The 26,005-nt window shown below is 49.4% G+C and overlaps 1 protein-coding gene across 1 annotated transcript in view; it reads left to right on the plus strand.

The window, feature by feature from the left end:
• Positions 1–12,517: 12,517 nt before the first annotated feature.
• Positions 12,518–26,005, plus strand: part of ERCC3 (ERCC excision repair 3, TFIIH core complex helicase subunit) — a 57,391-nt gene continuing 43,903 nt past the window's right edge. The window contains exons 1-6 of the mRNA XM_040358223.1: positions 12,518–12,628; positions 15,370–15,572; positions 17,138–17,374; positions 21,579–21,628; positions 24,244–24,379; positions 24,474–24,638. Coding sequence (XP_040214157.1) covers positions 12,607–12,628; positions 15,370–15,572; positions 17,138–17,374; positions 21,579–21,628; positions 24,244–24,379; positions 24,474–24,638 — 813 coding nt within the window. The 5' untranslated portion in view covers positions 12,518–12,606. The remainder of the gene's footprint in view (positions 12,629–15,369; positions 15,573–17,137; positions 17,375–21,578; positions 21,629–24,243; positions 24,380–24,473; positions 24,639–26,005) is intronic.

The raw sequence follows: 26,005 nt of genomic DNA on the forward strand, positions 1-26,005 counted from the left end.
ACCCTGACGTAAAGGGGGGTCATGATGGGGACCCTGACGTAAAGAGGGGTCATGATGGGGACCCTGACGTAAAGGGGGGTCATGATGGGGACCCTGACGTAAAGGGGGGTCATGATGGGGACCCTGACGTAAAGAGGGGTCATGATGGGGACCCTGACGTAAAGGGCGGTCATGATGGGGACCCTGACGTAAAGGGGATCACGATGGGGGACCCTGACGTAAAGGGGGGGTCACGATGGGGGACCCTGACGTAAAGGGGGGTCACGATGGGGGACCCTGACGTAAGGGGGACTTTGATGGAGTCAAGTTTATTTGGAATTATTTTGCTTTATTTTATTGCGTGTTTTTTTTTTTTTTTTTTCTAAATTAAAATAAATACTTCCAAAGAAAACGTATTCATTCATTCATTTAAATTTAAATTGGTTTCATTCGTTTTACATTATTATTTTTTTTTTTTCGTGTTGCAAATATGTAAAATATATGACGTGGCCCTAGTATTGAAAAGTTTGGAGACCCCCTGATCCAAATCTATAGAGAGCTCATTAACTCAATCAAATGAAAGATCTTTCGTTTTGAATTATAAAAAAAAAATTGCAGTTTGATCATTTTAGTTGCATTAAAATAAAGTGTACGATCGTATCGATATGCGTATTGCCACCTTTACATCTTTCGGGGGGGGGGGGACTCGCAACTGTGAGAACACGGACCTATTGAAAATGGTAGAAACATAAAGTGAACCTGGAGGGGGCGCAATCTGGAAAACATGCAGTTCTAGCAGATGGCATGAGCTTAACCTCTTTAATGTTGTGACCTGATCCTGCGACATTGTTAACCCAGCGCATGGTCTGCATTTCACCCACCCACTTGTTCTGCTAAGGTCGTTATCTGCTAAAAGTGCTCATGTATTCAATTGTATCCTTCTGCAGGTTCACTTTAACATTTTACACTCATTAAGAACTTTTTCTATTGAATGAGTGTAAAGTGTATCTTTTACTTGTGTGATTGCGGTTTTGTGGGCAGGGCAAAAGATGTTGCTGGGAATATGTGGGTGGAGCTACAAAAAAAGGCGATTTGAGTGGGGGGGCAAATGCGATCGCTGGGAATATGTGGATGGGCCTAAAGAGATTGCTAGGAATATGTGGATAGAGCTAAAATAGTGCTAAAGAGATCGCTGTGAATATGTGGGTGGGCCTAAGGAGCGCTAGGAATATGTGGGTGGAGCTAAAAAAGGGCATTTGTGTGTGGGGGGGGGGGCTAAAGTGATTGCTAGGAATATGTGGGTGGAGCTAAAATAGTGCATGGGGGGGGGGGCTAAAGAGATCGCTGTGAATATGTGGGTGGGCATAAAGAGCGCTAGGAATATGTGGGTGGAGCTACAAAAAAGGAAAAATTTGAGTGGGGGGCTAAAGCGATTGCTAAGAATATGTGGATGGGCCTCAAGAGTGCTAGGAATATGTGGGTGGAGCTAAAATAGTGCATGGGGGCTAAAGAAATCGCTGTGAATGTGGGTGGGCCTAAGGCTGCTTTCACACTGAGGCGTGCAGCCGCGGTGACGGTATAGCCGCGCTATTTGTAGCGCGGCTATACCGTCGTATTTACCGCGAGCGGCCGAGCGTTGCGGGCGGTTTTTACCGCGGTATTACCGCGCTTTCCCATTGATTTCAATGGGAAGGCGCGGTATAGGAGCTGTGAACACCCCGCTCCTATACCGCGGTAAAGATGCGGCTAGCAGGACTTTTGGAGCGCTCCTGCTAGCGCACCGCTTCAGTGTGAAAGCCTTCGGGCTTTCACATTGAACACTACAGGGCATGATATTTCATGCGGTATAGTAGCGCTATTTTTAGCGCTGTACCGCATGAAAAACGCCCCAGTGTGCAAGGGGCCTTACAAGTATGACTCCCACAGGCTGAGGCATGATGGGACTTGTAGTTTTGCAACAGCTGGAGGGCTGCCAGTTTGAGACCCCCTGATTTAGGCCCTGATAAAGGGTTGTGAGCACCCGAAACCCGTTGGCTTCACCTATTGATCTTTTTATCAAGTTTAATTTACTAGACCCCGCATAACCTTGTCTTTTACACAATAACGGAGGTGAGTATGTAAAAACCTCCTAGGGAAGGGGGTGATGCCATGTTTTTTTTTTTTTGTTAAGCTTTTAAACAGAACTGTGGGGGGGAGGAAAAAAAAAATGCACACCGAATTTACCTAAAACGTCCGAGGGGGAGGGGGGAAAAAAAGAAATTGCCAGCAACCACGCAGAACCGTATGATCAATTTTGAGCGTCGTCGGCCTTTTATGCAGTTCTACATGTGATTGTATGCCAGTCTTTGGGCACTATAGATGTATATCTTACTGTACAGCATTTTTTATTACTCTGTAAACGTTTTGCACTTTTTTTTTTTAAGATTTTATTTGAATTGATTCATTGATTGTAAAAAAATAAATAAAAAAAAAATAATAAAAAAAAATGTCAGAGCAGCTGCAAATGTGCGTATGGAAGCGTTTGTGCGATGTACTACTGTCTATGCTTGTTGGAAACATTGAGATTTTATTATACTGAGCTACTTCATCGCTTCTGGGTGTTCTTGTACCTAAATATAATGTACTGAAGTTTATAACCAGGCTTGCTGACGCCACGGTCGGCTTTTTTTTTTTTTTTGGCGCCCACCGTCGTGGCAGCAAGCGAAAAACCTGTCATAGCGAAGAAACTTTATCAACTTGAATACATATGATATAATGTGTCTAAGGCTGGATCCAACACTATTTTGTTATGTTTTATGATGAAAATATGATGTTTTTGTTTTTTATAAAAACTTTATTATTTTTTAATTTTTTTCCTGTTTTTTTTTTTTTTCTTACTGAATGGTTGCACTTGATCGAACTGCTTGTCTCAATTTAATATAGCAAAGTAATTTGACATGCAAGCGCCCTAAAATGTCCTGTTGTGTTTTTATTAGCATTAAATAAATTGGATTTACCCCCAAAAAAAGTCTCAATTGGTGATTTTTGTCTTAAAAGCAGATGTGGCAAACGCAAGGCCCGCGGGCCGGTACCTGGTCCTCCCAGGCCAATCCATGTCGGCCATTGCACCTATCCGGCAGCTGCAGCAAACCTTCTTGTCTACGCCTCCCACTTTGCCTCGGCAGTCGGCAGAAGAGATGAGGACAGAACTTTTGTTTCCGTTACAACACTTTGTAAATAATTACATTTTCTCCTTCACAAATGGGCACTGATGGGGCTGCACTGATGGCACTGATAAGGCGGCACTGATGGGCACCAAAGAGGTGGCACTGATGAGGTGGAATTGATGGGCACTAATATGCAGCACTGATAGGTGGCACGGATGGGCACTGATGGGTGGCACGGATGTACTCTATTATATTGTACTTATGGATGGCAATCAGTGCCAAACAACAATGCCTGCTAATCAGTGATGCCTATCAGTGGGCACTGATTGGCATCTATTGTGGGCACTGATTGGCATCTATTGTGGGCACTGATTGGCATCTATTGTGGGCACTGATTGGCATCTATTGTGGGCACTGATTGGCATCTATTGTGGGCACTGATTGGCATCTATTGTGGGCACTGATTGGCATCGTGGGCACTGGCATCCATTGTGGGCACTGGCATCCATTGTGGGCACTGGCATCCATTGTGGGCACTGATTGGCATCCCTGGTGGTCTAGGGTGGCATACCTGGTTGTGAGCATCCCTGGTGGTCTAGTGTGGGCATCCTCAGGGGGGGGGGGGGGGGCTGTGCATCCCTGGTGGTCTAGGGTGGCATACCTGGTTGTGAGCATCCCTGGTGGTCTAGTGTGGGCATCCTCGGGGGGGGGGGCAGTGCTGATAATCGATCAGCACAAACCCCCCCCCCCCCCCCTGTCAGGAGCAGACGATCGGCTCTCCTCTACTCGCGTCTGATAGACACGAGTCAGGAAAAGCCGATAACCGGCTCTTCTTTACGCCGTGATTGGACACGGCTGATCACGTGGTAATGAGTCTCCATCAGAAACTCTTTACCTAGATCGGAGTTGCGGGGTGTCTGACACCCTGCAACAACGATCGCCGCGATGCGCTTCCCCAGGGGCGTGCAGCGGCTCAATATCCTATAGGCCTAAAGCAGGTGGTCTCCAAACTGCGGCCCGAGGGCCAGATGTGGCTCTTTGCTAGCCTTTATCCGGCCCTTGGGGGGGCACAATTTCTCCCACTGACACCAACAATGGGGCGCTATGTCTTACACTGATCCCAATGATTCCTCCTACTAATGGGGGGGACTCCTATTGACCACCAAACCTGAGGCCATATTTATTCTCACTGGTGCTGGGCCCGTGACATTTCCTGTCCCCGCTGGCCACATTCTGACCCTCCTAAAGTTTGAAGGACAATAAAGTGGCCCTGTTTGAAAAGTTTGTAGACCCCCCTGGCCTAAAGCAACTATTTCCCACATCAACGTGTGCTGTATATACAGTGCCTTGAAAAAGTATTCATACCCCTTGAAATGTTCCACACTTTGTCATGTTACATGTAAATGTATTTTCTCTTATCGTCCATGGACGGACACAGCTCCTTAAATCTTGACAAGCGGGTTATGTTCCCTGTTTACAGGAGAGGACTAGGCAGAAACATGTTAAATAGTTAAATACATGTTACATTAACAGAGTTGAACAGCCCCGCCCAGGGGGCGGTCCCTCCAGACATAACCCTCCTCACTGCAGCTTGCAGCCTCAGTTTCGTTCTGCCTAGCAAAGGAGAAGGACGTATGGCTCCCTTTGGGCCCCGCGCCCTGAGGAGAAATTTTATTTTATTTTACTTTTTCTTGAAGAATCTTCTTTCAACTGTCGGCTGAGAGACAGGCTGGATAATATAGATCCTTGTAGTCTACTCAGTCCGACCAGCAAGCGTGGGCACACCTTTGCAAAGAGGCTTGGTCTGCCACGCCATACCTCATGACTCCTGGGGTGGCCGGTGAGCTTTGCTCCGAGGTCCACATATGACTGGGCTGTGGTGTTGTCTCACTCACAGTGGACCGGGCCGACAGCTACCTCCATTTCGGTTGTAGTTCTGTCAGGAATGCGTCAGCGAGTCCTCGCTTGGACGGGTAAGTACAGTCCCTCCTGCTTCGGTGGGTTGGTACGGCTGGGCATTCCTGGGGTTTGGCCTTCCCCTTACTTCCCTGCTCCTTTCCCTTGCTGCATTGCTAACATTGCCGCTGTCAGGGGGGGAGGGGGCCTTCCTGAGGGGACTGTGTTATCTGGCCTGTGTTTTTTCTTTTTTGTATTGGGCTTTCCTGTGAGGTAAAAAGCCCTGTGATGAGCACAGATGTTTATGATTATACTTCAGCAGACGCTGACTGATTGGTGACACCTGTAACGGTTTTGCTTTTTATGCTGTATCTGTGACTTGTCCTTAAATAAAACAGCCCTAGGAGGCTTTTCCTGTTTAAACACAGGTCCCTGCAAAAGTTACCTCACGGTTCTTTTCCTCACAGGCAGCGCTGGGCAGTCTCCTCCTGAGGGAGTCCCCTGGTTACCCCTGGTCGGCGCAGCAAGTGGGTGAGAGGCCCTGAATAGGGCTCTAGGAGCTTTTGTCTATTTGTATGGACAGGTGTGCATATTATAATACACACTATATGTAAATATTGGAGTCAGTATCTGGGTCCTTCCCCACATGCTGGTGGTGGCAGCAGGTGTTAGCACCTGGGATTCCCACAGAGTTTTTATTGTTAGTCCTGGACACAGTTTGTGCCAGGGTGGGGGTGGACTGCGGGCGGGCGGTAAAAGAGTGCCCCCTTCCCCCGTTATCCCCTGGGGAATGCTCTGTTATGGAGCCATGGACCAGGTACCTACTTAAAAAAAAAAAAAGCAGAATAAGGCATTTATGGGTGCGCTTTTTACTGCTGCAAGGGACTCTCCTAAGCTGCATAGTGCAGCTGGGTTTCCGCCAAGGGCTCGGTCTTTTTTGGATCACACAAATCAGACTGCTGTGTAGGTTTTTTCCTTCTGTGCCCTTCTTTGATAATTTCTGAGATGCGGAATGAGAAAAGTCGCTGAGGGCTTTTGTAGTCCATCACCGCCGGGCGGGAACCCCCGCTTGTATGGATCTGACTGATAGAAGATCCGAAGTACTGACCCGTTCCATGTTTACCATGCTGGGGTCTGGCTTGCGGGCCTATTGTGGCCACTACACTGGGGACTCAGTCGACGCTGGCGCCATTTTTTGGGAGGTTTTTCAATTACATTGAAAACTCCCATTGGCGCCCATTTTGTCGTAGCCGCGCTATGGCGCAGCTTACATTGTGCCGGCCATTTTCCTGTGGCCGCGTTCTGAACGCTCGGCGGCCATCCTGGAGTAGTCCTGACCCCTAGTGCTGTATACAACTCAGAGTCAGCATTTTGCACCAGACAGTGGAGGAGCACCGACTCTCTCCTGAGGTTATTAGCCTAGCGGACCAGCTGGTCCAGGGCCTCATATAGGTCTGTGATGCTTCATTGAATGCTGCGCCCTTGTTATCCAGGGCGTCTGTTTCAGAATGGTTTTATGCACACGGTGACTCCCTGTGTCTGCGTGGGTTTCCTCCGGGTACTCCGGTTTTCTCCAAAGACATGTGTGCATACACCTACATAGTATACATACACACTATGTGTGTGTATTATTTAGGGGCAACCCTCCCAGGCCGTCAAAGGCCCAGCTGGGGGACTAATCTGTCCCTGGGTGCATTAGCCGATCACGCCGGCACCCAAATCCTGCCACCTGTCTCTAGGTGGGAGGGGCGGCTTGCAGGTTCACAATTCAGTGAAACCTCCCTGCTCTCCGACTAGTGGGTCTGCGAGGTGGTCTCTTCGGAGTACTAGATAGGGTTTCCTCCTATCCACAGAACAAAGTTCTGTCCTTGTGTCTTCCTCTCCCGGCCCGTCGGTCTGCCTTGGGCAGTGTGGGATTTGCTAAGCTGCGAGGTAATTTTACCTTTCCTGCAGGACGAGAGTTTTGGGGTTTTCTATGGGCCTCAGGCCCTAAATACCTTTTGTGAACTTCGGGTAGTTCCGCATGGAATCCATTTGTTCGGTGGTAGCTGCGCTTCATCCGGGGGATGTCCTGACGTCCTCGGACATCAGGGACGCATACATGCATGTCCCGTTTTGCACATGTCAGTGTTTTTTTCTGTGCTTCGTGATGAGAGAAGGGTCTCTGTCAGCCTGTGGCCCTCCCTTTTGATCTGGCGTCAGCACCATGGGTTTTCAGCTAGGAGCTCGCACTTATTTGAATTTTGTTGGGACAGCGAGGCTTTGCCTCATTGGCTACTTGGACGACTTTCTTCTGAGAGCAGCTTCTGTCTCCGACCTAGTGGATGGGTTATTTCCATTCAGACCCTTCAAAGATTCGGGTGGATGTTAAACGTTTAGGCCAGAAAGTGTAGCTCAGTGGCAGCAAGCCTGCCCTCCATGTGTGCGACCCAGGGTTCAAATCATGGGCATGCTAGGTTCCGACTCAGCGTTGGAGTATCTAGTGTTGATCCAGACTCCTCAGTGGCAAAGGTCCTTCTTCCCCTGGAGAAATTGCAGACTCTTCAGTCTGCGGTGAAGGTATTGGCATCACACAATCGGTCTTCTCTCCGGGCGCCTGCTGGTTCAGGGTCTGTGGGTAGCCTCCTTCAAGGCGGTACTGTATGCCCAGTTCCACACCCTGGTTTTCCAGGGGAACTACTGTCCAGGTGGTAAAAATCTCTTGTCTCTGAAATCATTAGATTCCTGTGCGCCACCTAGTCAGAGTCTCTCTGAGTTGGTGACAGAGATTCCCGACTCTTCGGTCCGTGAAGTTGTTTCCTCCTTCCAGTGGTCGGTGTTTACGACGGATGCCAGCTCACGGGTTGTGAACCTGGAGGTTCACAAAACTGGGGGGTCCAGTCAGCCCTGAGTCGCTGGACTTGCGTGGACCGATGACCACACCTCCTTGAATGTGTCTGGTCTCGGTAGCTACCCAGGGTCAGGCCTGGCTAGTGCCTGGTGGGAGACCGCCTGGGAATACCAGGTGCTGTCTACTGTTCATTGTCCTACTATTTTAGGCGATCAGGCTATGCTTCTCCTTGTGGTCGACCGATCTGGTTTCAGCCGGACAACGCCACGGCCGTGGCTTCAGTCTACCATCAGGTATGCCGGCAGGCGGACTACTGGAGTCGCCAGATGCTGGACCAGGGCGACTGGTCTTTGTGCTTGGGGTGTTTCGGCTCCCTTGCAGGAGGTGAGCCTCACATGGCATGGATCTCCTGGCAGCTTGTCTCCGTCGCAAGGGTGTCAAAGTTAGTGGCCAGGTCTAGTGATCTTGTACAGACGCGTCAGTCGCGCTGGTGGCCCTGTGTTGTCTGTATCGGTGACTTTTTGCCATTCCTCCATGGTAGTTGCTTCCTCGGCCGCTCCACAGAGTGGATGCTGAGGAGATCCCGATGATTCTAATCGCTCTAGATTGACCTCGGCGTTCTTGGTACGCTGATATCGGGCGCCTGGTAGCGGAGGCACCCTGTCGGTTGCCAGGGCAGGAGGTTCCTGTCTCAAGGTCCCATACTTCCTCCTGTTGTACAGTCACTGACTTGCTCAACATGGTTATTGGAAGCCAGACTTTAGGTGACCAGGGTCTGTCTGACTCGGTCATCTCAACAGGGCACCGTAGTCTTCTTCCGGAGGATCTACCGTCGCACCTCTCTTGGTGCGAAGGGATGGAGTGACGTCCACGGGCGTACTCTCGGTGTCCAGGGTCCTGCTGTTTTTAAACAGCAGATCTAAAAATTGCTTAAAGCACCGTTTGGGGGCAGATTTCAGCCTTGGCTGTGGCCTTTTTGCGGCCCGTTCCCTGGTGGGTCCCCTTTTTTTGTGTGCAAGGGGTTTGTCATATACTTTCCCCTCTTGGCCCATCTCTTCCCCCATGAGTTTTGACTCTGGTGCTCTCGTTTCTTCAGGAACCTTCCTTTTGGAAACATCAGAGAGATTTTCTCTTGACACTATCTCAGAAGGTGGCCCCTTTAGTGGCCTTTACCTCTGTTAGAGGGGTTTCTGAGTTGGCGGTCTTGTCTTGCAAGCCGCCATGCTTGATCCCCCATAAGGATTAGGTGATGGTGCGCCCGCGACCTTCCCTTCTTCCGAAGGAGGTTTCGGCCTTTCATACTTTAGGCGTGGTACGCGCTTTGCGGGTATACCAGCCTACTACGGCTCCATTTCGGAGCTTCTGACTCTCTTTTGTGTCGGTGTCTGGTCCACAAAAGGGCCTGGCGGTCTCGTCGACCACCATTTCTTGGTGGATCAGGCAGGCCGTCATACAGGCCTATGCTCCTAAGGGGCGGGCCCCCCTTTCCGGTCACGGCACTTTCGACCAGGGCAATTGGTGCTTCCTGGGTTTTTTTTTTTTCGACATCATGCGTCGGTCTCACAGGTGTGCGAGGCGGCGATTTGCTCGTACGCTTTTTCCAGAATTTACATGGTTGCTGTGAGTGCATCTTATGATGTTTTTTTTCAGCCGCTAGTTTTTGCCGACGGCTGTTTAAAGTTGCACCTCCTCCGTTGAGGAGCTCTGCTTGTTTTGGGGTGAAGTTAAAATTGTTTTTACTGATATATTTCCCACCCCTCGTTTTTTGACACTGCTTGGGGACGTCCCACTTGTCAAGATTTAAGGAGCTGTGTCCGTCCATGGACGATAAGAGAAAATAGGATTTTTTGTACTCACCGTAAAATCCTTTTCTCTGAAGTCCATGGACGGACACAGCTCCCACCCCTCCTTTTTAGGTTTGTACTGCTTGTTACGAACTGAGGCTGCAAGCTGCAGTGAGGAGGGTTATGTCTGGAGGGACCGCCCCCTGGGCGGGGCTGTTCAACTCTGTTAATGTAACATGTATTTAACTATTTAACATGTTTCTGCCTAGTCCTCTCCTGTAAACAGGGAACATAACCCGCTTGTCAAGATTTAAGGAGCTGTGTCCGTCCATGGACTTCAGAGAAAAGGATTTTACGGTGAGTACAAAAAATCCTATTTTATTGGGATTTTATGTGATAGACCAACACAGAGTGGCACATAATTGTGAAGTGGAAAGAAAATGATAAATGGATTTCAAATTTTTTTTATTTTATTTTTTTACAACTAAATATGTCAAAAGTGTGGGGGATACATTTTGTATTCAGCCCCCTTTACTCTGATATCTAAAATCCAGTAGAACCAATTGCCTTCAGAAGTCACCTAATTAGTAAATCGAGTCCACCTGTGTGTAATTTAATCTCAGTATAATTACAGCTCTTCTGTGAAGCCCGCAGAGGTTTGTTAGAGAACCTTAGTGAACAAATAGCACCATCAAGCCCAAGGAACACACCAGACAGGTCAGGGATAAAGATGTGGAGAAGAATAAAGCAGGGTTAGGTTATAAATAAATCTCCCAAGCTTTGAAAATCTCACGGAGCTCTGTTCAATTTATCATCTGAAAATGGAAAGAGTATGGCACAACGGCAAACCTACCAAGACATGGCCGTCCACCTAAACTGACCGGGCCGGGCAAGGAAGGCATTCATCAGAGAAGCAGCCAAGAGGCCCATGGTAACTCTGGAGGAGCTGCAGAGACCCACAGCTCAGGGGGGAGAATCTGTCCACAGGACAACTATTAGTGGTCTCTCCACAAATCTGCCCTTTATGGAAGAGTGACAAGAAGAAAGAAATTGGTGAAAGACATAAGAAGTCCTGTTTGCAGTTTGTGAGAAGCCATGTGGGGGAGGGGACACAGCAAACATGTGGAAGAAGGTGCTCTGGTCAGATGAGACTAAAACTGAACTTTTTGGCCTAAAAGTAAAACGCTATGTGTGGGGAAAACTAAAACTGCACATCACCCTGAACACACCATTTGTGTTGTTCTATTACATAAAATCCCAATAAAATACATTTATGTTTTTGGTTGTAACCTGACAAAATGTGGAAAATTTCCAGGGGTATGAATACTTTTTCAAGGCACTGTAGATGTGACCCTGGCCAAAGTGTACAGCATGCTCCCAGTGTTGGGAGGGGCAATGAAGTCAGGTGGGGGTGGAGCTATCAGATCTGGATTCTGATTGGTATTTTGTGCTGTATACAAAAGCTGGTAGAGGAAGAATAATACAATATATACATCATATTATGTTATGTCACCATATATTATAATATAAATCATACACTGACAACAGAGGAGACAGGTTCTCTTTAACCACTTAAGGACCACCGCATGTACATATACGTCCACAATATGGCACGTACAGGCACATGGGCGTATAGGTACGTCCTCGCCTATTAGCGGGTGGGGGGTCCGATCGGGACCCCCCCCGCTACATGCGGTGGTCGGGTCCGCTCGGGGAGCGATCCGGGACCACGGCGTGGCTATTTGTTTATAGCCGCTCCGTCGCGATCGCTCCCCGGAGCTGAAGAACGAGGAGAGCCGTGTGTAAACACGGCTTCCCCGTCCTTCACTATGGCGGCGCATCGATCGCGTCATTCCCTTTATAGGGAAGACACGATCGATGACGTCATTCCTACAGCCACACCCCCAAACAGTTGTAAACACATACTAGGTGCACCCTAACTCCTACAGCGCCACCTGTGGTTAACTCCCAAACTGCAACTGTAATTTTCACAATAAACAATGCAATTTAAATGCATTTTTTGCTGTGAAAATGACAATGGTCCCAAAAATGTGTCAAAATTGTCCGAAGTGTCCGCCATAATGTCGCAGTCACGAAAAAAATTGCTGATCGCCGCCATTAGTAGTAAAAAAAAAATAAAAAATAAAAATGCAATAAAACTATCCCCTATTTTGTAAACACTATAAATTTTGCGCAAACCAATCGATAAACGCTTATTGCGATTTTTTTTACTAAAAATAGGTAGAAGAATACGTATCGGCCTAAACTGAGGAAAAAAAATGTTTTTATATATGTTTTTGGGGGATATTTATTACAGCAAAAAGTAAAAAATATTGCTTTTTTTTCAAAATTGTCGCTCTATTTTTGTTTATAGCGCAAAAACTAAAAACCGCAGATGTGATCAAATACCACCAAAAGAAAGCTCTATTTGTGGGGAAAAAAAGGACGCCAATTTTGTTTGGGAGCCACGTCGCACGACCGCGCAATTGTCTGTTAAAGCGACGCAGTCCCGAACTGTAAAAACCCCTTGGGTCTTTAGGCTGCATATTGGTCCGGGGCTTAAGTGGTTAATACTGACCTAAACCAGAGACAGAAGGATCTGTATATATATATATATATATATATATATATATATATATAACATTCTGGTATTTGTAGTCCTCCAGCAGCTGACCTACATCTGTAAGATCTGAATCGGAAGATACAGAAAAATACAAGGGATGTGTTTCGTCAGATTGTGCGACCCGTCAGAATATGTAACGGAAGTGACGTTCCGCCGCCGTCGCCATCTTGCTACACCCCGCACTGGTCAACAGTAAGGATACACAGAGGCAGAGACTTTCTCACCCGGTCACGCCCCCTGTATAAAACCCACCCAGCGCATGTGAACGCGCTTGTCCTTCCGGCGGAAGTGATTGGTACGGATTGGAAGGTGCTGGTTGTTGTGGAAGAGAGTCCTGTGGTCGGTGTGATGGGGAAGAAGGACAAGTCTGGTACACTGATGGGGGAGATCGGCCTACACTTTATCGGTCTCTTAGTGGAGGCAGAGCAGTGCATGAGGGTGCCACATCATTGGCTGTAATGTCAGAGCATGCTGGGAGTTGTAGTGAGGAGAGCCTGTCAAAGTATACAGGAGGGTGCTGCGCCACAGAGCAGGCTGAGGAGAGGTGGCAGTATACTGGAGGGTGAAATGTAAGAGAATGCTGGGAGTTGTAGTGTCCCAAGAGAGGTGTCAGGGCTTGCTGGGAGTTGTAGTGTCTCAGGAGAGGTGTTAGGGCATGCTGGGAGTTGTAGTGTCTCAGAAGATGTATCAGGGCATGCTGGGAGTTGTAGTGTCCCAAGAGAGGTGTCATGGCATGCTGGGAGTTCGTGTCAGGGCATGTTGGGAGTTGTAGTGTCTCAGGAGAGGTGTCATGGCATGCTGGGAGTTGTCTCATGAGAGGTGTCAGACCATGCTGGGAGTTGTCTCATGAGAGGTGTCAGACCATGCTGGGAGTTGTAGTGTCTCAGGAGAAGTGTCAGGGCATGCTGGGAGTTGTAGTGTCCCAGGAGAGGTGTCAGAGCATGCTGGGAGTTGTAGTGTCCCAGGAGAGGTGTCAGAACATGCTGGGAGTTGTAGTGTCCCAGGAGAGGTGTCAGAACATGCTGGGAGTTGTAGTGTCCCAAGAGAGGTGTCAGACCATGCTGGGAGTTGTAGTGTCTCAGGAGATGTGTCAGACCATGCTGGGAGTTGTAGTGTCCCAGGAGAGGTGTCGGAACATGCTGGGAGTTGTAGTGTCCCAAGAGAGGTGTCAGAGCATGCTGGGAGTTGTAGTGTCCCAGGAGAGGTGTCAGAGCATGCTGGGAGTTGTAGTGTCCCAGGAGAGGTGTCAGAACATGCTGGGAGTTGTAGTGTCCCAGGAGAGGTGTCAGAGCATGCTGGGAGTTGTAGTGTCCCAGGAGAGGTGTCAGAGCATGCTGGGAGTTGTAGTGTCCCAGGAGAGGTGTCGGAACATGCTGGGAGTTGTAGTGTCCCAAGAGAGGTGTCGGGGCATGCTGGGAGTTGTGTCCCAAGAGAGGTGTCAGGGCATGCTGGGAGTTGTAGTGTCCCAAGAGAGGTGTCAGGGCATGCTGGGAGTTGTAGTGTCCCAGGAGAGGTGTCAGGGTATGCTGGGAGTTGTAGTGTCCCAGGAGAGGTGTCAGGGTATGCTGGGAGTTGTAGTGTCTCGGGAGAGGTGTCAGGGCATGCTGGGAGTTGTAGTGTCTCGGGAGAGGTGTCGGGGCATGCTGGGAGTTGTAGTGTCTCAAGAGAGGTGTCAGGGCATGCTGGGAGTTGTAGTGTCTCAGGAGAGGTGTTGGGGCATGCTGGGAGTTGTAGTGTCCCAAGAGAGATGTCAGGGCATGCTGGGAGTTGTAGTGTCCCAAGAGAGGTGTCAGGGCATGCTGGGAGTTGTAGTGTCTCAGGAGAGGTGTCCGAGCATGCTGGGAGTTGTAGTGTCCGAGGAGAGGTGTCGGTATACTGGAGGATGAGCTGTAAGAGCATACTGAGAGTCATAGTGCCTCAGGAGAAGCTTTTAGAACATGCTGGGGACTTTGGTGTTTCTGGAGAGGTGTCAGAGCATTCTGGGAGTTGTAGTGGCCAAGGAGAAGGTTGTCAGATCATGCTGGGAGTTGTAGTGTCCATGAAGAAGATGGTCAGAGCTTGCTGGGAGTTGTGTCCAAGGAGAAGGTTGTCAGAGCATGCTGGGAGTTGTGGTGTCCATGAAGAAGATGGTCAGAGCATGCTGGGAGTTGTGTCCAAGGAGAAGGTTGTCAGAGCATGCTGGGAGTTGTGGTGTCCATGAAGAAGATTGTCAGAGCATGCTGGGAGTTGTAGTGTCCATGAAGAAGATTGTCGGAGCATGCTGGGAGTTGTAGTGTCCATGAAGAAGATTGTCAGAGCATGCTGGGAGTTGTGTCCAAGGAGAAGGTTGTCAGAGCATGCTGGGAGTTGTGTCCAAGGAGAAGGTTGTCAGAGCATGCTGGGAGTTGTGTCCAAGGAGAAGGTTGTCAGAGCATGCTGGGAGTTGTGGTGTCCATGAAGAAGATTGTCAGATCATGCTGGGAGTTGTGGTGTCCAAGGAGAAGGTTGTCAGATCATGCTGGGAGTTGTGTCCAAGGAGAGGCTGTTGGAGCATGCTGGGAGTTGTGGTGTCCAAGGAGAAGGTTGGCAGAGCATGCTGGGAGTTGGTGTCAAAGTATACTGGAGGGTGCTGTGACACAGACCAGGCTGCGTTTCGCTGTGGGGGGGACACGCCATGCTTTGCAGTGTATGGGGGGCGTGCCGGGAGTTGCGTTTCGCTGTGGGGGGGACACGCCATGCTTTGCAGTGTATGGGGGGGTGTGCCGGGAGCTGCGTTTCGCTGTGGGGGGGGGGCACGCCATGCTTTGCAGTGTATGGGGGGCGTGCCGGGAGTTGCGTTGAGCAGGAGATTAAACCATTTCTTGGAGTGACTCCAAGACACCCGAGACAGAAAGTGACGGAACGCTCACATTGTCACTAGAAGAGGGGAAATCTTTCAGCGGGGTCACTACCCCAAATAGTATTTCCTCTCAATTTGTAAAGATTTCCTGTTGTGTCTCCTGGACAGGAAGTGCGGGGAAAAGAACTCCCCCAATGGGTGGGGGGGTCATTACTCTTCCCTTCTCTACCCAAATCCAATGAAATCTTCGTCTATTCGCACAACTTTACTGTCTTTTTTTTCCTTTGTTCCAGACAAGAAGAAATTCAGGAAGCGTCACTATGACGAGGAGGACGATGATGACGAGGAACTCCCCGGCAATGACCAGGAGGCCGTGCCGTCCGCCGCCGGGAAGCAGGTGGATGAAACCTCCCAAAAAGTGGACGAGTACGGAGCTAAAGATTACCGATCGCAGATGTCGCTGAAGACCGATCACTCCTCCCGTCCGCTGTGGGTGGTAGGTGTTCAGGGGAAACGTAGGGACTGCCATGGCTGGCCTTTCCTTCACTCGCCTCTCATGCTGACCTTCTTCTGAGTCCCCGACACGTCACTTACACTGAAAGTATCAGAGCCAATGGCTGTAATGAGAGCCAGGAGGACGGGCATTTTCAGAAGGTCAGAAATGTAGTTCCCGTATTTCTCCAATTAAATCTGAAGGTTGTATCTGATATATTTTGCCTTCCCTGGTTGCTCCATGTCCCCTCAATAATATGCTAATGAAACTGAATAACTACTCGCCCTCCGGAAGACTTACCCCCCCCCCCTTCATGACCAGGCCATTTTTTGTGATACAGCACCGCATTACTTTAACCACTTAAGGACCGCCTCCTGCAGATATACGTCGGCAGAATGTGCCCAGCCGTGGGTCGCTGGCGCGCGCCCGCGACACGGTCCGAAGCTTCGGGACCCACGGACCATATTCTGATCCCCCACCAATAAACCATATTCTGATCTCCACTCCCCCCTATACACCATATTCTGATCTCCACTCCCCCTATACACCATATTCTGATCTCCACTCCCCCTATACACCATATTCTGATCCTACCCCCCCCCCCCCCCCCCTCACCAATAAACCATATTCTGATCGATCTCCACTCCCCCTATACACCATATTCTGATCTCCACTCCCCCCTATACACCATATTCTGATCTCCACTCCCCCTATACACCATATTCTGATCTCCACTCCCCCCTATACACCATATTCTGATCTCCACTCCCCCCTATACACCATATTCTGATCTCCACTCCCCCTATACACCATATTCTGATCTCCACTCCCCCTATACACCATATTCTGACCCCCCCCCCCCCCACCCTATACACCATATTCTGATCTCCACTCCCCCTATACACCATATTCTGAACGCCCCCACCCCCTATACACCATATTCTGATCTCCACTCCCCCTATACACCATATTCTGAACGCCCCCACCCCCTATACACCATATTCTGATCTCCACTCCCCCTATACACCATATTCTGATCTCCAATCCCCCACACCAATAAACCATATTCTGATCTCCACTCCCCCCTATACACCATATTCTGACCCACCCCCTATACACCATATTCTGACCCCCCACCCCCTATACACCATATTCTGATCTCCACTCCCCCTATACACCATATTCTGATCCTACCCCCCCCCCCCCTCACCAATAAACCATATTCTGATCTCCACTCCCCCTTATACACCATATTCTGACCCCCCCACCCTATACACCAGGGATCCTCAAACTACGGCCCTCCAGGTGTTGTAGAACTACACATCCCATGAGGCATTGTAACACACTGACATTCACAGACATGACTAGGCATGATGGGAATTGTAGTTCCTGAACAACTGGAGGGCCGTAGTTTGAAGACCCCATGCTATACACCATATTCTGATTCCCCCCCCCCCCACCCTATACACCATATTCTGATCTAGAGCCCACCCACACTATACACCAAATTCTGATCTCCCATTGGACATCGGCATTCCTGTTTCATTTCTTTGTCTTTCTCTCCGCAGGCACCAGACGGGCACATCTTCCTGGAAGCCTTCTCCCCGGTCTATAAATACGCCCAGGACTTCCTGGTGGCCATCTCCGAGCCGGTCTGCAGACCTCAGCATGTTCACGAGTATAAACTTACTGCGTATTCGCTGTACGCCGCGGTCAGCGTGGGCCTGCAGACCAGCGACATCATAGAGTATTTACAGAAGCTCAGCAAGACCGGAGTCCCGGAGGGAATCGTACAGTTCATCAAGGTGAGCGCCAACTGGGGGCCCCTTGCTTCTTATGTCTGACACTCTCTTGTATTGAGTTTTCAATGAAGGATGCTGGGAGGGTGTCTGCTGGGGAGCATTTAATTGTGAAGTGAAGGATTCTGGTTATTTTTTTTTTTTTTTACATTGCATGCCAAGTGGTTTCATTTTCTGGTTATAAAGTGGAACCTCGGTTTACGAGTAACGTTGTTAACGAGCATTTTTAAATTCTGACTCGGTTTGCGAGTGTTGTCTCGCAAAACGAACAGAATTCAAGCTAATGGGGTGTGCAGTACCGCATTTGGCCAGAGGTGCGGGGGCGACAGTGACACTCGGTTCGGAGCCGTTCAGAAATACTAGGAAACGCTCGAAATACTCAGTTCCTGAGTGTTTCCAAACCTTTCCGAGATCAGCCGAGCTGTCCCTGAGTATTTCCGAAGCTCTCCGGCGCGCCCCCACCTTTGGCCACATGTGGTATTTTATGCTGTAGAAGTCAATGCGGAACGAATTATCTTAATTTCCATTGACTTCTATGGGGAAACTCGCTTTGATATGCGAGTGCTTTGGATTACAAGCATTCTCCTGGAACGGATTACGCTCGTAATCCAAGGTTCCACTGTAAATACTTTTTTACTAAAGCTTCAGCTAGCAGTGTAAAGGGCTCATTCACAGAGGTCTGGGGGGCAGGAAAAACAGGCAGCTTAACCACTTAAGGACCGCCTCCTGCAGATATACGTCGGCAGAATGGCACGGCTGGGCACAAGCACGTACAGGTACGTCCTATTTAAGTGCCCAGCCGTGGGTCGCACGCCCGCGACCCGGTCCGATGCTCCGTGGCCGCGGGACCCGATCACCGCTGGAGTCCCGCGATCGGTCCCTGGAGCTGAAGAACGGGGAGAGGTGTGTGTAAACACAGCTTCCCCGTTCTTCACTGTGGCGCCGTCATCGATCGTGTGTTCCCTAATATAGGGAACCACAATCAATGACGTCACACCTACAGCCACACCCCCTACAGTTAGAAACACAGATGAGGTCACACTTAACCCCTTCAGCGCCCCCTTGTGGTTAACTCCCAAACTGCAATTGTCATTTTCACAGTAATCAGTGCATTTTTAATGCATTTTTTTCTGTGAAAATGACAATGGTCCCAAAAATGTGTCAAAAGTGTCCGAAGTGTCCGCCATAATGTCGCAGTCACGAGAAAAAAATCGCTGATCGCCGCCATTAGTAGTGAAAAAAACCCAATTAAAAAAAATGCAATAAAACTATCCCCTATTTTTTAAACGCTATAAATTTTGCGCAAACCAATCGATAAGCGCTTATTGCAATTTTTTTTTTTTACCAAATATAGGTAGAAGAAAACAGGAAACTATTAATTTTTTATATTTTTGGGGGATATTTATTATAGCAAAAAGTAAAAAACATTGAATTCTTTTCAAAATTTTCGCTCTATTTTTGTTTATAGCGCAAAAAATAAAAACCGCAGAGGTGATCAAATACCACCAAAAGAAAGATCTATCTGTGGGGGAAAAAAAGGACGCCAATTTTGTTTGGGAGCCACGTCGCACGACCGCGCAATTGTCAGTTAAAGCAACGCAGTGCCGAATCGCAAATTCTGTCCGGGTCCTTTACCTGCATTTTGGTCCGGGTCTTAAGTGGTTAAATGCCTGCTAGCCGCTGCTATACTGCCCTCTGAAACTGATCCACTGCGGATCGCTTTTCAGAGGGCGGTTATCCTTTCTGCCAGTGTGAAGGAGCACTAAGTTAGGAGGAGTTAAAGTGGTTGTAAAAGCAGAAGGTTCTTTATCTGAATGCATTCTGTGCACTAAAATAAAAAAACCTTTAGGTAGATTCAGTAAGAGTTAGGCCGACTTATCAGTAGATAAGCCGACCTAACTCAGAATCTACGCCGACTTATGTTGAAGCGTATGCTCAAACAGAGATACGCTTAAACATATCTAAGATAAGTCGGCTTGCGCCGTCCTATCTTAGATTGCAATTTTTCGGGTGGCCGCTAGATGGCGCTTCCATTGCGGTCGGCGTAAAATATGTAAATGAGTTGATACGCCGATTCACGAACGTACGCCCGGCCGACGCATTTCCGTAAGGCATTAGCAGGCTTAACGTTATTCCACCTATTAGGTGGAATAACAATGTTAAAGTATGGCGGCCGTTCCCGCCGCGAGATTTAAATTTTTTACGTCGTTTGCGTAAGTCGTTCGCGAATCGGGATTTACGTCGTTTACGTCCACGTCAATAGGCCCGTGCGGCGTACTTAGCCGCAATGCACGCTGGGAAATGTAGGCGCCCGGCGCATGTGCAGTGAAAAAAAAGCGTCAAAAACGTGAGGTCAAGCCTTATTACCATAAAACACGCCCCCCTCCAACACATTTGAATTAGGCACCCTTACACCCGCCACATTTACGCTAAGCCGCCCTAAGTAAGGAGGCAAGTACTTTGAGAATACAGTACTTGCCTCTCTTACTTAAGGCGGCGTAGTGTAAACACGCTAGACTACGCCGCCTTAGTTTTGCGCGCCCCTACCTGAATCTACCTACTTCTGTGTGCAGAAGCCCTCCTAAAACTTACCTGAGCCCCATCTTTATCCAGCAATGTTGCGCGAGAGACTCTGCTGTCCAGATACTCTCCCTCCTGATTTGGATGAGACGCGCAGCGGGGCGCCATTGGCTCCTGCTTCTGTCAATCAAAGTCAATGAGGAGAGAGGGGGACGGGCTGAGCCTGCAGCTCTGTATCTGAATGGACACACGAGATCTGTGACTTGGCCCGGGTGTCCCCATAGTAAGCTGCTGGCTCTGGGGGGCAGGAGGAAGTGGCCAGGAGCACTGGCGAGGGACCCGAGAAGAGGAGGATCAGGGCTGCTCTGTGCAAAACCATTACACAGAGGAGTTAAGTATAACTAGCTAGATTCAGAAAGATTTACGCCAGCGTATCAGTAGATACGCCGACATAACTCGGAATCTGCGCCGTCGTAAGTTTAAGTGTATTCTCAAACTGAGATACACTTAAACCTAGCTAAGATACGACAGCCTGCGCTGTCGTATCTTAGGGTGCACTATTTAGGCTGGCCGCTAGGTGGCGCTTCCGTTGAGTTTGGCGTAGAATATGTAAATTACTAGATACGCCGATTCACGAACGTACCTGCGCCCGTCGCAGTAAAGATACGCCGTTTACGTAAGGCGTTTTCAGGCGTAAAGTTATTCCACCAAATAGCTGGACTAGTAATGTTAAGTATGGCCGTTGTTCCCGCGTCGAAATTTGAAAATTTTACGTTGTTTGCGTACGTCGTCCGTGAATGGGGCTGGACGTAATTTACGTTCACGTCGAAACCAATACGTCCTTGCGGCGTACTTTGGAGCAAAGCACACTGGGATATGTACACGGACGGTGCATGCGCCGTTCGTAAAAAACGTCAATCGCGTCGGGTCACCCTCCATTAACATAAAACACGCCCCCTCATCCTAATTTGAATTAGGCGCGCTTACGCCGGCTCCATTTACGCTACGCCGCCGTAAGTTAGAAGGCAAGTACTTTGTGAATACAGCACTTGCCTCTCTGACTTAAGGCGGCGTAGCGTAAATGCGATACGCTACGCCGCCTTAAAGCGGGGGTTCTCCCTAAAAAAATTGTTTTTTTCTAGCATGTCATTCAGCATAGTAGCGTGAGCTACAGTATGCCTTTATAATTTTTTTTTTTGGCGCCGTACTCACTGTTTAATTGCGTAGTAAAGTTTCAGGGGAATGGGCGTTCCTATGCAGAGGGCTCGTGATTGACGGCCGGCTATGGCGCGTCACGCTTCACGGAAATAGCCGAAATAGGTGTTTGCTCTTCGCCGTGAAGAGCCGAGACCTACTCCGGCTATTTTCGTGACGCACCATAGCCCGCCGTCAATCACGAGCCCTCTGCATAGGAACGCCCATTCCCCGCGGGGAGTCTGAAACTTTACTACGCGATTAAACAGTGAGTACGGCGCCAAAAAAATATATAAAGGCATACTGTAGCTCGCGCTACTATGCTGAATGACATGCTAGAAAGTTGTTTTTTAGGGTGAAACACCGCTTTAAAGTTGCGGCGCTCTCTCTGAATCCAGCTAATAATGTTTGATTCTTTAAACCAAAAAAACAAAACTTTAATCATTTTAACTGGCAAAGATTCCCAACGTTTTCCATCATTTGTTTCCCTCTACAGCTCTGTACTGTCAGCTACGGGAAGGTGAAGTTGGTTCTGAAACACAACAGGTAAGTCCCCTTTTCTGACGTCGTATTATAGATCAGATTCTGCAGAATCCTAGATTCAAATGACAAGATTCTAGGTAAGGAAGCCGGTCAGGATAGGGAGAAGTCAGGTGCAGTGGTATTGGAGGAGACGGATTCTGCTCATGCCGATTCTCAACATGAAGCACGGACCTGGACCAAGCATGCGCATACGGAGTGTCCCGAAATCTAAACTACACATCGATCCACAAAACCAGATCCCTATAAAAGCGGAACCGTTGCCACCCATGTAGCTCACAGTGGGAGTGTTTTTTCGGCTGAGGGTTCTCCATCCAAAAACCAGTGGGTGTGGCCAGCTGCTAATTGACAACTTATAGCCAGATTCAGGTAGATGTGCCTAACTTTAGGCGGGCGTAGCGCATCTCATATACGCTACGCCGCCGTAAGTTAGAGAGGCAAGTACAGTATTCACAAAGAACTTGCGTCCTAAGTTGCGTCGGCGTAGTGTAAATGGGCCGGCGTAAGCGCGCGTAATTCGTAGTGGGCGTGCTGTATGGTAATGACGCGCCTAACGAATGGCGCATGCGCCGTCCGTGGACGTATCCCTGTGCGCATGCTCAAAATCACGTCGCAAATAGTCAATGCTTTCGAAGTGAACGTAATCTACGCCCAGCCCTGTTCTGAATCAGCTTACGTAAACGACGTGAAATTCGACGGCTGTTCCGACGTCCATACTTAACATTGGTTGCGCCATCTTTTTGGTGGTTTATCTTAACGCCTGCAAAACGCCTTATGTAAACGGCGTAGCTTACTGCGACGGGCGTACGTACATTCGTGAATAGGCGTATCTTGCTCATTTACATATTCTCGGCGTAAATCGAAGTACACGCCCCTAGCGGCCAGCGTAAATATGCAGCTAGGATACGACGGCTTAGGAGACTTGCGCCGGTCGCATCTTAGCAACAGAGAAGCGTATCTCAATTTGAGCATATGCTTAAAGATACGACGGCGCGGATTCGGACTTACGCCGGCGTATCTACTGATACGCCGTCGTAAGTCTTTGTGAATCTGCCTAATAGTTTCTGCTGTTTGTTACAGCACAAGCTGATCAGCGGGTCCCAGCCAATGATTGATCGGTGCGACCTGCTGATCGTCTCCGTCATTTACGGAAGAGAGCTCTGTGTAGTAAACAACACTGAGCTCAGAAAACACACACAGGCTATTGTGCTTTTTATTTCTTTATTCCCTGCAAAGCAGAGAGAAAATTGCAAGTTTGCTTGGTAGAAGCGCCACATAACACACAAAATGGCTATAGAGGGGCAAAGGGCACTACTGGGTAGGGGTGGGGGGAGGCACAGTAGTGACCTCACCAAATCTCACTGCAAGTCTGGTGAGACTAGCAGACAGCAGTGCCTTAGGGCAGACCTCAAATTGGGGAAAATTGTTTCCGGTAAGGAGCAAGGGTGTGCGATTTATCATCGCCATGCGGGGTTGAACAGGAGCTGTTCTCCCCGCGATCGCCCCGGGGGAAGAGAGCATGGAGGAAGAGGAAAGCCGCTGGGTAACAGAGCGGATAGCCCGCTGTTACAGCTTACATTCCAATTGCCGTCTGCTCATGATTGCACACAGCTCCACCTCCTGACCTGCGCCTGGGATAGACGGAACGCCTGTCCAATGCTGGGACGTGTTCTGTCTATCACAGGCACAGGGTCAGGGGGGGGCTGTGTGTAACCACGAGCGGAGGCAATTGTAATGTAAGCTGTAACAGTGGGCTATCTGCTCTGTGATCCCGCGGCTTTCCTCTTCCTTCCTGCTCTCTTCCCTGTGATGATCCTCTGCACAGGTGCAGGCGAGGCTGCAGTGGTGGGCGCAGGCGATCCTGCAGTGGTGGGCGCAGGCGATCCTGCAGTGGTGGGCGCAGGCGAGGCTGCAGTGGTGGGCACAGGCGAGGCTGCACTGATAAAGTTGTTGTTAATATTTATTTTTGTAACTTAATTTTGCAGAAAACATTTAAGTGTAATTTCTTGAGATAACTTATGAGGGGCGTGTTTGGGGGCAGTGCAGGGTAGGGATTGTGTGGGGCAACTGGTGGCGAGTAACCCTTAAGGCCTTGCTTGGTAGCTCAGGACTGGAAATTTTGGGCCCTGCCTTAGGGGATTTCACACTGCATATGTCCCCTTGCCAACCACCCCATGCAGATAGCTGCTCTGCGCTGGATCACGTATCTGATACATGATCAGTGTTTCCAGGAAGGGGGGTGGGGGTGGGCGCACCTGCCACCCTGGCTGTGCTGCTCTTTGTTACAGCACAAGCTGATCAGCGGGTCCTGGACAATGATTGATCGCTGGGACCTGCTGATCAGCTGAGGACTGAAGTCTGCTGAATGCTGAGACTAGGGGGGGCACAGGCGAGAGGATACTGCGGCTGCACAGAGAGGTGAAGGATCTGTAGGAGGGGCTCCTCTCTTCTGCTGAGGCAAGGTGGGGGGGGGGGGGGGTGACAAGGGAGGTGCCGCAGCTGCATAAGAGGCGTAAGGTGCACATGAAATGGCCTGGCGGGACAGATTTGGCCTGCAGGCCTTGTGTTTGACACACAAGCTATAGGGAGTTTCTTAAAATGTTCACACATTCCCTTCTCAGGTACTTTGTAGAGAGCGCCCACCCAGAGGTCATCCAGGACCTCCTACAGGATCCCATCATAAGAAGCTGCCGACTGCGCAATGAGGAGGGCGAGGACACCGAACTGATCACCGAGACCTTTACCAGCAAGTCAGCTGTAAGTGATGTCTATGGACTGGTTCTCTTTATCCCGATCCAAACGGCTTCACCCCTTTTTATTATATATAACTCCTCTGCCTTTGGTGTTACAGATCTCCAAGGCCAGTGACCCCGCCAGCGGACCCTCCACCTCCCAGGGTCCCGAGACGCAGAGCAAAGGCGACGTCCCTGCCGACTTGTTCGAGTTTTACGAGCAAATGGACAAGGAGGAAGAGGAGGAGGAGGAAACGCAGACGGTCTCCTTTGAGGTCAAACAGGTAAAATTCTGTGGAAAATAGCAGCTCTTTTATGACAGTTCTTTTATGAGTTGGTTCTGATTGGCTACAAGTTATCCCCTTCACAGCTGAGGGTAAAACAAATGTTAATGCTTAAGCACAATTTTACAACTTTGACATGTGTTAGTAAAACTGTACATATCATCACAACTACCGTATTTATCGGCGTATACCGCGCACTATTTTGCCCTGAAAATCAGGGCAAAATCGTGGGTGCGCGATATACGCCGATACCCGCTTTCCCGCCACGAGTTTGAATACTGCGCCGGCATATACCGAGGGCAGTACACTCGTGAATCTTCAGGCAGTCTCGGCGCCTCTCGCACTGACGTCCTGTACGTACAGGACGTCAGCGCGACAGTTGCCGAGCCTGCCCGAAGATTCACGAGTGTACTGCGCTCGGTATTCAAACTCGTGGCGGGGAGGACGCCGGACCCGCCGCAGAAGGACGCCGGACCCGCCGCAGAAGGACGCCGGACCCGCCGCAGAAGGACGCCGGACCCGCCGCAGAAGGACGCCGGACCCGCCGCAGAAGGACGCCGGACCCGCCGCAGAAGGACGCCGGACCCGCCGCAGAAGGACGCCGGACCCGCCGCAGAAGGACGCCGGACCCGCCGCAGAAGGACGCCGGACCCGCCGCAGAAGACACCCGAAGCCGCAGAAGACACCCGAAGCCGCAGAAGGACGCCGGACCCGACGAGGCCGCCGATGGACGCCGCACAAGACACCAAAACTGTAAGTACAAAAAAACAAAAATACTTTTTTTCCACAGGATTGGGGGCCACTTTAGGGGTGCGCGGTATACGCGGGAGCGCGTTATACCGCGATAAATATGGTACTTTGTGCATCCAAGTGGATTATACCACATTTTTATTTTTTGCAGGACAAACTGGGTTTTTATTTGGTGGTAAATTTTAGTGGGTATATCCTGTGTGTGTGTGTGTGTAAAATATATATATATATCAGTCGTGTGTACGCGGCATAAGAGTTACATCGGCCACATAAATGCCAAGTGAAAATGTATTTGCCTTTCAGTAATGCAAATCCGTGTCCACCAGTGCCATATATCAGTGCCCATCGGTACTGCTAATCTGTGCCTCCTGATAAGTGCCCATTAGTGAAGGAGAAAAATTACCTGTTTGCAAAATTTTACAGCAAAATATGAAATACTTCTTTTTTTTATTTTTGGTCTTTTTTTTTTTTGTTAGCAATACAATTCCAAAACCCAGTGGTGATTAACCATAACACCATATTGCTGCCCAAAGACCAGAGCACTTTTTGCGATTCGGCACTGCGTCGCTTAAACTGACAATTGCGCGGTCGTGCGACGTGGCTCCCAAACAGAATTG

The sequence above is a fragment of the Rana temporaria genome, chromosome 6 (genome assembly GCF_905171775.1).
Source record: "Rana temporaria chromosome 6, aRanTem1.1, whole genome shotgun sequence".
NCBI classification, from domain to species: domain Eukaryota; kingdom Metazoa; phylum Chordata; class Amphibia; order Anura; family Ranidae; genus Rana; species Rana temporaria.